Source organism: Mytilus californianus, unplaced genomic scaffold, assembly GCF_021869535.1.
Source record: "Mytilus californianus isolate M0D057914Y unplaced genomic scaffold, xbMytCali1.0.p SCAF_14, whole genome shotgun sequence".
In the NCBI taxonomy this organism is placed as follows: Eukaryota; Metazoa; Mollusca; class Bivalvia; order Mytilida; family Mytilidae; genus Mytilus; species Mytilus californianus.
In genome coordinates, this window is record NW_026262626.1 from 33934448 (window position 1) to 33946809 (window position 12362).

A 12362-nucleotide genomic window follows, 5' to 3' on the forward strand; every position below is an offset into this window, starting at 1 on the left:
GAAACGCCTAGAAATAAGATAATTAATATATTTCCAATTGATGTCCCTTAATGATATCAGTACATTTTAATCCTATTATTTACAGTCTGTATTACAAAAGTACACACATGTGGTTCAAGCAATGACAAATAAACAAATTTATAATAATGCAGTAGATAAACAGTAAACAACTCTACACAATGCAATCATTTTTCTTCAATTAATACATAATTATATATATAATACGATGTCATAATATGAATTATACAAATAATCATTAAACGATATTAATAAATAATACAGTAAATAAAACAAAAACGTATTTACAGCATAAATTACATATTTGCAGAAAATATGGAAACAACTTCAGAACCCCCCATTTTTCTCGGACCCGTATTTATACACAACAATAGTGACTTTGAATGCTTCGTCAATTTCTTCAATCATCTAAAAGATAAATTCCGCGGTATTGATACTTCACAACTGGTCTTTGGTACTGTTGAGGAAATAGGTTTGATAAACGCAGTTAAAGAAGCATTTCCTCACTCTGGACAAATTTTATGTACGCGCCACTTACGACAAAATGCCAAACAGAAATTTATAGACGACGCTGTCAATAAGAAAGACCGAGATGTCATTTTGGACTCCATCTTTGGGACATCTGGCCTTTTAACTGCTGATGATATAATTTGTTTTGAAGCCAAAAGTGAGGAGATAAGTAAGCAGTCCATGGAATCAACAAATAGCTTTCATAGATATTTTGAAAACCGCCTGAAAAAGAATATCCATCAGCTATGGGAGACCGATCTCCCTGAAGGCCACTTCGATAAGCCATGGACTAACAACAACAGTGAGTCTTTAAACCATGTGCTCAAAAGGTCCATTGCATGGGAATCCAAACCTCTCTTGGACTTGGTACAAATCATTGAGGATGCCATCAGGACTCAATACAAGGACCTTCTCCGATCTATTGTCAGCACGGGGCAGTATAGATTGGCGGCTACCCACAAACATTTGGATAAATAAAACCAGCAAGGAGAGAAACAGACTGTTTAAAAGATTTAGGAGATTCGTCCCTAAAGACAACAAAGTGTCAATTTCCAGCGATGGCAAAATGACAGTAATCAAACCAAGATCCCTTGGGAAAAAAATAGGACAAAGAAAAAGAAAGATAAATGAAAGAACAACATCTTTCAAAAAAACAAAAACCCATCCAGAGACATAAGAACAATGAATAAACTTCATTTCAATATATATCTGTATTGTCAAATATCATATCCTTACCATTTGCTTACTGATTTTGTTTCCTAATCTGAAAAATAACTTTTGGGAATAGAATAACTTTAATGTTTCCGCTGAATGCATCAGTTAGTTTTGTGCAGGATACCTTTGTAGTATTAAATTTTTTTTAATAAAATAAATAATTTTCGCTGACTGCATAAGGTATGCCCGTGCCTTGTGCAGGGTACCTTTGTAGTTTTCAATTTTCTTAGATAAAATAAATAATTTTCGCGGACTGCATAAGGTATGCCCGTGCCTTGTGCAGGGTACCTTTGTAGTTTTAAATTTTCTTAAATAAAATAAATAAATTTTGCGGACTTAATAAGGTATGCCCATGCCTTGTGCAGGGTACCTTTGTAGTTTTAAATTTTCTTTGATAAAATAAATAATTTTCGCGGACTGCATAAGGTATGCCCGTGCCTTGTGCAGGGTACCTTTGTAGTTTTAAATTTTCTTTGATAAAATAAATAATTTTCGCCGACTGCATAAGGTATGCCCGTGCCTTGTGCAGGATACCTTTGTAGTTTTAAATTTTCTTTAATAAAATAAATAATTTCCGCGGACTGCATAAGGAATTTCTTTAATAAAATAAATAATATAGAAGTTGGAAGTATATAATTTAAAAGATATAGAAAATACAAAATGAGAAAACAATCATTCAAATTCTTGAAAAAAAAAGAATCAAACTCATTTATGTAAAATTCTATTCATGGTGTAATAAAAATACATAACTCTTTCTTTGATCTCTTTTCAAAATTAGAAGAAACAAATTACAATTTGCTTCAATAAATATTTTATATTTAATAGTCACTTGCTTCATGTAAATAACATTTAATTGTAAGTTTATAAAGTGTATAATTAAACATCTGAGTCCTCCTGGCTAAAATGTATATTATTTTGTATTGTATATATGTTTTGTAAATAGATGCATATTCGTGTACATATTTTGCATACTCTCTGTACCTCCAATGGTCATGTGAATAAATAAATTCTATTGTACAGTAGACTCCACCTAATCGGATATCCGCTAAACGAATATATAGGCTATTGTAATATTATTTCAAAACACCAAACCCTTCCCTATATGTTTAATGTTAATTTTATCGTGTAATCGAATATCGGATATAAGAATATATCGGCAAATCGGATAAGAATATTCAGGTCATTTTGTTCAAAACCATGCACAATCGGATATTTTCAATGTTTTTCTGACAGGAAATGGACCCGGAAGTTACAAATTTACAATCTTGCAGACAAGAAGATTTTGTTTTTACTAAATAAAAGGAACAATTCCTTAATCATTGTCTTCCTTTGTCATGTGAATTAGATGCCCTTTTACTTCAAATGGTTTGAATTTATTTATAAAATATGCAAGACTCAGTTGACAAGTTGACGTTGCTGTTTGGAGAATTTTGATTAAACTCTAAACGTTCACAGAATCAGAAATATAATCTACACTGAATTAACCTCCTTCTGAATAATTTATTGCAATATAAATATAAATCCCTTTTGACAAGAGAAATCTGACTTTTGTCAGATATATTTTTTTCACATGTGCAAAAGTAACCACATGTCATGGACGCCATTTTGGATGTTTACAAATTTGTGAGGAAGCCTCTAGAACTATGACCTAAATATAAATAGTCTTCAGAAAACGTAAACTTTATGCAATAATATTTTATCAATCATGATTATTTTCATAAATTTAAATTTGATTATTTAAAGAAATAATATTATAACAAATACGATTTTAGTTTGGAGATTCTACACAGACATGCTTAGATCTATTTATAGCCAAATTAGTTTTATCACATGTCACACTGTGTGATAATGTAAATAATGGATATTAATTTGCTAACAAAACAAATAAAGACAAACTATGGATGGTAGATAATAATTCACATAAATATTTCAGGACATTTGATTTATTTTAATAAATAAAGGATTTAAAAACTGCAAATAAATTTAATCATTACATAATCAGCTGATTATTTTTTACACAAACATCGTGGTGATGTAACTGATAAAAATCACTCCATCAATCCTCCAGCCCTTTCACATATTTAGCAATTGTCAGGGTTAATAACATCTCGGGATTACATCTACTCATTATTGAAGAATATTCAATGAATATACATTCATCGTCTAATTGAATATATCGGGTAATCGGATATTTTTAGCTGACATTTTGGGTATTCGATTTGCCGGAGTCTACTGTATATATATATCTGAAATCTGATAGAAAACTATGAATTGATATTCCTATATATGTATGTATATGTGTATTATACAGAAAGATGTTGACATGAGGTTATAAATAATAGAGAACACTTATCAAAATTTTAAGAAAAAAAATAGATGCTATATTTTGAATATTTTATTTAGGACTATTAATGATTGTATGGGTTTGACGTGTTACATTTTATAATTTCTCGATTTTTAAAACAAATTATGTTATTTTGATTGAAAAGACTATGTAAAAATATATTGTACTTCACTTTTTTTGGATAAATTTCTTGTATATTATACCATTGTATACATTGGATTTGTACTTGAAATAAATAATCTGATCTCTATATTTCTTATTTGATATATCCGGAGAGAAACATACGTAATTGTGGTATTATGTCAATGAGTCAAACATAAATTCATTCATTAACATTAATTAATAAAATAGCATCAACACAGATCAGTTGCAAAATTATCACAATTAGATAATACATCAAATCACAAATAAATTGCCGATTTCAACAACAAAAATCCTCAGAGAGGCAACAGTACCACAGTACTTTGCTTTCAAGTCGAATTATCTACCTTATGAATAATTAGTCCGCCATATTGTTTTCAACAAGGAATTTGCATACAAGACATACAAATCGACTTCCTGAAGATAACTTGTACTTTTATTGATTATACACGACTAAAACGTCTTAAACCTTATAATTGTATGCTGTTACACTAATTTAAGCTGTATAACACCATGTAAAATCTTGTTATCGGGACAAATCAGTTTGTTTTCGGGATATTATTTTGTTCTCGTTATTCTCGGGAAATCGTGGTACCCGAGTTAAACACAGGGTCTTAAAACATTGCTTTCTGGACAAAATCCATAATTGTAATTTTAAATCAATGTAGGCTCACTTTCGTTGCACTTTGAGACTTATACTTATTTCATTGTAAAAATGTGCACTGTAGTCTTACTCCCGAAAAAGGTTGGACACTTTGCATTATGTTCCCAGTTTTTCTTCTCAAAGCCACTATTAATCAATCATTCTACCTTTGAACTTTGAAGAATTATCTGGTGCATCATTGATCTGAAGAATGTCTGAAACCAGTCAGGCCATAAATCATCACCAGGCGCTGTTAACTGTGTGTTTAGGAATCACCTACTTTTAAAATTAGTCTTTACTTCTCTAATAAATAAGTTTTTATGCATTAATAAAGTCATAATATTTCATTTATAAGTAATGCAATTAATTGGTATATATTGCATAATTACTAAATTAAAACTTGTCTATTTTTATGTAACATAATATAAACCAATCTTATATCCAAGAATACTGTCACACTAACTTATATGGTCATTTTTTATCGTCTTGATTTAACACAAACAAGTCATATTTATAAAGCCTCGAATTAAAAAGAAACACTTTTAAAAGATATAAATCTATCAATTATAATAATATAGAGTTTGCAGAGTTTCCATAACAATGTACTAGGAATCGAATTTCTTCCTCTTTAAGATATATGCTTTCTATTCTAAACTTAGTACAATTTAAGAAAATTATAAAACATTAAAAAGTTGTCTTTGTTGATTAACTGGTCACTGTTTGTTGATTATCCACCATACCAAACTTGCAATAAAGCAATGGTGCCAGACATTTTAGACTGCAACTAGAGGTTGTGAACATACTAGGGAGTCAAAATATTCATTTACGATATACCACATACAGATCCCTCAAAATAGTTATATCTGGTTCTTTCATTTTCATTAAGCGTGGAGGGGTCTCAGTGGTCTGAGTAGTACATCTAGTATCTCTAGTCTGTCAACACTGAAGTTGTGAGTTCGACTTCAATCTCAATTGACTAGGATTGTAAGTGTTCCTGTCTAAGGTTGATGGTTCTTCCTTGGCACTTCAGCTTCATCAACCAATAAAAAGTGACCAATAATGCTGAAAGTGGCGTTAACTACAACAATCAGTCAGTCAATCATTAAGCATGGCATTATGCATGACACAAGTTATGATTCAAATTCAATTCTATTAACTAAACTGGATGTAGTTGAATATTTATATCCTATAAATCTAAACTGAGGTCATCTGATTGATTGATTGATTGATTAGTGTTTAATGCCATTTTCAGCACTATTGTGCTAATTCGTGGTGATCAGTTTTTATTGGTGAAGGAAGCAAGAGTGCCTGGAGAGAATAACCGACCCTGAGGTCATCTGAGAAATGGTCTTTTTGCATGAGGGAAGAACTCAAGATATTCATATATTGTACCCTATCTAACCTTGGCATTGTTTGAAATCTTTCAATTGATTCTTAGCTTAACCAGAAAGATGCTTTGTAGCATGGTGGTGTTCCTAAAGATGGTGATCTAATCATTCTGGTTGAAGCTGTTGCTCCTTCTTGTTTGTTCAACTTTTGATATTTTAAGATTTGGAAATATTTTGTTTCGAGCATAAGATTAATGAATAGAATTGAATACTGCATTGCATTATTGAAATTCGTTATCTATGCCAAGCTTTTTACAAAATTTCCTTGGCTATAATCGTACAGATAACAAATCAATCAGACTCACAGTGATGCATTTTTCTACGTAAGTGAACCAACAGTGACATAAAATGTAATCATGAAGTATGTCCAGAAAGCAATACTTTTCAGACCCAGGGTTTCACTCCTGGATTATTTCCTAACTGAATGGCTAACCGTGTAATTATTTTCGTACTCAAAGGATAACATAGGTAATATTGAGTGTCATCATTTTCTGGATGGTTAGGTCTAACAAAAGAAAAGAAAACTGATTAGTTGACTTGTGAACAAATCATTCCTACTCACCAATATTCAACTCAATACATGCAGTCAATATTTCACAAATATAAAAAAATCTTACCTTGGTAGAAGATTTTTCTGCAAGCGTGACCATTAAACGGAAAACAGCCAACAGTTTGAATGGAAACAAGGTATTTCTGGATTACAGGCACCTTTAGTGTGAAACTTAGAGGCCCGAAGGAGCCTGTATTACTCGCCTTGCATTTAAAAAAAAAATTATACAATGCAATGGATAAATATGTATTCAAGGGCAATTACTCCTATTAGCCTTTAAATGATGATTTCAGTCATTTGGGGGCCCAAATGCCTTGAAGGCTATTTGCGTCATGTTTCTGCTGTGAAATTGCCTTTCCTTTGATATGATGAGAACTCAGCATATCTTTGTAGAATGCACATAAAACCTATTTTTTACCTTAATAAAGTTTCCAGGCCGAATAAAATTCAAATGCTAAAACCAATGTTAAATGTATGATATTGCAAACATTTCTAATGTAAATAGCCAAGAGAGAACTTTCTGTGTTGCCCAACAATGAACAAAGTTTTCGGCCGGAACCAATCACATTCAGTTTTGAATCCGGTTCCTTACGTGGAAGAAGAAGGAGAAGAAGAATGGAAAGTAAAAAAGCCACTTAAGGCAAACATGGTGCACACCAATACTATGTTCAAAAAAGCTTACCCCATCATATATTCTGCATATGGATAATGCATAAAACTTCTTAAAATGAGATGTATGCTGATAAACTCACCAGAACACATTACATGGTCAATTAACCCTTTCAATACAAGCTGAAGTGATGTTGCAAACAGTGTACGTGAACCAGAACTTTGAACCCATGGGGTTTTACTTCCTGTGTCCTCTAACAAGCTTGAGTATTTTGAAGAGCTTTCCCTATTTCCTTGGGACTGCTCTACTACAAAACATTGTTTTAAATTGGCCATCAATGTTAGAAAGGTACCAGAAACAGGAGCTGTCAATTCAGTCAAGGCATCTTCTTCAGCCACCTACAATATTAGTTTAGACTGCAAAATCCTCATATCATATACAAATCATGATTGTCTTGGTTATCCTAATGTCTATAAGTTAATTTGTTTAGTTTTAACCTTTATACCAAACATTTAAATATGTCTGCAAAGGAAAAACTTGCAACTTGCTCACCTGAAAAAAAAATCTGCCATATTGATATATAAATGAACAGCTGTTCAAGTGCATTGAAATGAATACAAGGTCAATGAATCATTTTTAAATCTTAAGTACCAAGATCACATAATAAAAACTGACATGCCAACATGGACCTGTCTTGCCTATTTTTGTGTGAGTTAATGGAACAAACAATATATATGCAATTCGAAAAGAAATGAAATGTAGTGGATTGTTGAAATTGTTGAAACAAGCCACTTAAATCACACCTATTCACCAGTGACCTAAAAGCAAGCTCAAAGAAGATATATGGTTTGGGTCACAACACTACATTTTTGCAGTTTTCTGTGTTTAATGTTTGCTGTCTAAATTGCCATGACTAATTTTTCTGTCTTTTACAGTATCTAAAAATAAATACAATCGATCTGTGATTCCCTCTTTTTCCAGGATTCAATAAATCTCCTATTCCCCTTTTTCCCCTTTTTTTTGGTTTCTGTTATTTAAAAAGAAAGTTAAGAACCCCAGAGTTAACTGCTATGCTACCTAACTCACAGGGCTCTGGAATGTCATTATAAAACGTAATGTGCTCTCTCTTTCTCCAATGAAAACACTGGACCTCTTTGCTTAACCTGGAATCAATATTTGGATGGGGCTCTATCTCGTATATTTTTACCCACAGTAACTCTTTCCTTAACAGTCTTAAATAGGATAGTGCTGACTGCGGAGAAAGAGGAAACTCATAAATAAATATCAGGGTCAAATTTATGGACATATATTGTCTAATCTTCTTTTATTTCACTTTTGTTCAAGGTTTCAAAAATCAATGATTTTAGAGCGATCTCAAATTTATATTATAATGTCTCGGATAGTTTTCTTAAAATTGCTAGGTCTTATCTGATGGGCGTCAACAACAAATGTCTATAGTTAGAAAGGGAAATAGTAAAATACGTCAGGCTTGGTGATATGATGATTTATGTTGATTTAGGCTAGATTAGGCATTTTTCACTGTTTATAACTTTTTATTTTTACTAGCCAAGTACACTCCAGCTTTAACTTGCCCTATGATGACTTTCAATTGTCCAAAGCAATCTGACAGCCTTACATGTCGAACCCTGACTCAGAAAATGATCACACAGACAATAAATTTCAAAGGGTTCCTAGTAGTAGTTCCTGAGAAAAATGAAAGAAGAATGGAAATGAGGAATGTGTCAAAGAGACAACAACCCCACCAAAGAGCAAAAAACTGCCCAAGGCCACCAATGGGTCTTCAACACAGCAAGAAAATCTTGCTACTGGAGGCGGCTTCAGCCGACCCCTAAACAAAAATGTGTACTAGTTCAGTGAAAATGGACATCACACTAAACACTAAAACATATAATAGAACTTAAATTAAAAAAACATACAAGACTAACAAAGGCCAGAGGCTCCTGACTTGGGACAGGCGCAAAAATGCGGCAGGGTTAAACATGTTTTGAGAGATCTCAACCCTCACCCTATACCTCTAGCCAATGTAGAATAAACAAACACACAGCAATACGCACAGTAAAACTGTCCGAGTCCAATGTCAGAATAGGTAACAGAACAAACTAAGCAAAATGACAATGATACATAAATTAACAAAGGACTACTAGCAGTTACTGCATCTATACTACTAAAATAACGAGGTCCAATTTGTTAGCCAGCATGACGTAAAAACAACGAATCAAAGAATTCAACTTTATATATAACTTATATACGACAATGGTGTAGATTAAAAATTACACCATTCCAGATCCTTTTGTTTTCAACATAATTAATATTACCAATGATTAACAAGTTCCGGATCGAATCCGATACTGATACCAATACATGTAGTAGGAAGCAAGTTAACTCGTACCATTGTAACCTCGTACCACGTAAACTCGTACCAAAAAAGTTAACTCGTACCAACATAAACTCGTACCACTGGGAAGTCGTACCAATCAGAACTCGTACCACTGCAAACTCGTACCATTAAAAATATATTCAAAAATACGAATGTAAACTAAATAAAAAAAGTTGAATTACTTGAATTTTATACTAGATTTTAATGAAAACCTAGACAAAAATATGAATGTTTTATGATTATTTTTTTTAAGCTTTATACAAAAATTAAAATATCTTTGAATTATACCAGATTTTAATGAAAACTTAGACAAAAATACGAATGTAATTTCTTAATTACCATGCTAATAAATATATTAAATGCCTTTGATTGTGTGATTATTGGTTGATTATTAACTAATCAACTTGTTATTTCATATTGGCGTGATCATATTCTGCTCAAATGTGATAAATATTGTATAAAAATAAATTTCATACTTGCTAACTGTTGGTCATAAACAATTTTAAACCTTTAAAACACAATAAATAAATTGTTTCATTAAATAAAATTCCTTTTAGAAACAATAGAAAAATACCCAAATCTATTCAATGTTACTGATTTGGAATGATTAAAAATTAAATCAAATAGTTGTCAGTAAAAGTTTTAAAAAGAGTCTATTCAAGGGAGACAACAAAGCCAATCTGCAACGGTTTTCTCTATCCAATAAGACAAGGAAAATTAGCTACAAATTGGTCATTGTAATTTCAAATTATATACATTTTACAGACTTAAGAGGTATTGAGTGAAATTAAAGTATATATTCATCATTAAACACCATTTAAATGCATTTAAATAAGTTGGTACGAGTTTACAATGGTATGAATTTACCGTTGTACGAGTTAGCAGTGGTACGAGTTTGCATTGGTACGAGTTTTTTTTTAGTGGTACGAGTTGACATTGGTACGACTTTACAATGGTACGAGATAACTATAATTCCATGTAGTATATGTCACATGTAGTTTCCTGTTGTAGTATGTATGTATGTTATATATCTCCCTTCCTTAATAGGAGCACCACTATGGGTTATGGTGTGAAGGAGGACATTTACCACACTGTATCTGAGTTCTAGTAACAATATATAAGAAGTCATTAACAGGAAGTTGATTAGAGTTTGTAGTTATTATGCATCAAACAGTATAGCATCCTCACATGAAGCTTATTACCAAATATCAGGAAGATCTGATTTGTAGTTATTGAGTAAATTGCAACAAGAATTTCTTATATAAGTTAAAGGTCATATGAACCCTGGCAGATGGCTATGTGCCCCTTCCAACAATCATAGAAAATACTTTTTCACACAATTTGACATTTTTTGCCATTGAAGTTTTTTTTTAAATTTGGGATTTTGGCCAAAAATGGCCACTATTTCGAGCTACTATTTCAAACAAAGATTTATTGACTATTGACCAATATCACAATAAATTATAGCTCATACAATTACTAGATAGGAAATATGCCTTTTTGTTAAAAATTTACATACTTGCATTCTTTTCATGACATCACAAATAGCATTCAATTTAATTTTCCTCGAAATTTCAATGAAAACACTTGGGTTTCCATTGATTTTTTGGACAGGATACATATTGAGCCCATAGGTCAACAAAAAAAGATCTTTTAACATCATGTTTGCTACAATATTTTACATATGTGACTTGAATATTTAGTTTTAGCTCTATTTTCCTCAAGCCTAAATTTGGTTGAAGTCTGGACGATTTTGTAAAATTTCACAAAAATCTCTACTTTGGGCCTATTTGCGTTGTAAATATAAACGCTTTATAAGAAAAGCTATACAAAAATAATTCTATTTCACTGTCTATTGTGTCTTCTCATCAACTTGAATCAATGGACCTAACATTCGAGGCCCTTACAAATCTGTTGGATGTGTAATGATTGATACTTTAGTTTTGGAGAATATGATTTTTTTTATTAGTTCTAATTGGCTTTGAACTACCGGTATCTTGTTTTTATGTTTTCAATCGATAAAGTTATCGAAAGAATGAGCAGTAAAATATAAAATGGAAGAAAACTTTGAAATATGTTAATATTCGTGGAGAAATAAGTAGTGGATACGGTTTTCAATGGAAACCGAAAGGAGTGGAACATGGGGAATTACATATTCACCTTCTATTGCAGGATCCCGTTTGCAAGTGTGTTGTAGTTCAAACATTAATAAAATGCTCCGCAGGGCGCAGCTTGATACGACCGCAGAGGTCGAACCCTGAACAGTTGGGGCAAGTATGGACACAACATTCAAGCTTGATACAGCTTTGCATTTGGATTGTGATTAAATATTTGACACAGCATAGGTTTCTGACACAGAATGAATGTGGTCTAAGAACTTAAAAATTTTAAATTGGACATTCACTTATTATGGTCCAATATCCAAAATCTAAATACATGGTTAGATTCAGCATATCAAAGAACCCCAAGAATTCAATTTTTGATGAAATCAAACAAAGTTTAATTTTGGACCCTTTTGACCTCAATGTGGACAAAGTTGATAACGGGGCCCAAAAATCAAAAATCTAAATACATGGTTAGATTCAGCATATCAAAGAACCCCATATATTCAATTTTTGTTGAAATCAAACAAAGCTTAATTTTGGACCCCGATTTGGACCAACTTGAAAACTGGGCCCATAATCAAAAATCTAAATACATGTTTAGATTCAGCATATCAAAGAACCCTAAGAATTCAATTTTTGTTAAAATCAAACTAAGTTTAATTTTGGACCCTTTGGACCTTAATGTAGACCAATTTGAAAACGGAACCAAAAATTAAGAATCTAAATACCGGTACACGGTTAGATTCGGCATATCAAAGAACCCCAATAATTCAATTTTTGATGAAATCAAACAAAGTTTAATTTTGGACCCTTTGGACCTCAATGTGGACCAATTTAAAAACGGGGCCCAAAATCCAAAAACTAAATACACGGTTAGATTCAGCATATCAAAGAACCCCAAGAATTCAAGAATAAAACCCCATTGAAATTGGTCAAGAAAT

General features: G+C 31.9%; 1 protein-coding gene and 1 long non-coding RNA gene across 3 annotated transcripts in view; both read right to left on the reverse strand.

Moving 5' to 3' along the window:
• The window catches only part of LOC127724640 (nuclear pore complex protein Nup205-like), a 263442-nt gene that overhangs the window by 110333 nt on the left and 140747 nt on the right, over window positions 1–12362 (reverse strand). For both annotated transcript variants that reach the window (XM_052231664.1, XM_052231663.1), the window contains exon 28: window positions 7061–7316. In XM_052231664.1, coding sequence (XP_052087624.1) covers window positions 7061–7316 — 256 coding nt within the window. The remainder of the gene's footprint in view (window positions 1–7060; window positions 7317–12362) is intronic.
• LOC127724818 (uncharacterized) lies at window positions 37–3503 on the reverse strand. The gene is made up of 2 exons (XR_007992730.1): window positions 1613–3503; window positions 37–1530 (listed from the first exon to the last, which is right to left on the reverse strand). It is a non-coding gene; the product is annotated as an uncharacterized LOC127724818 (long non-coding RNA).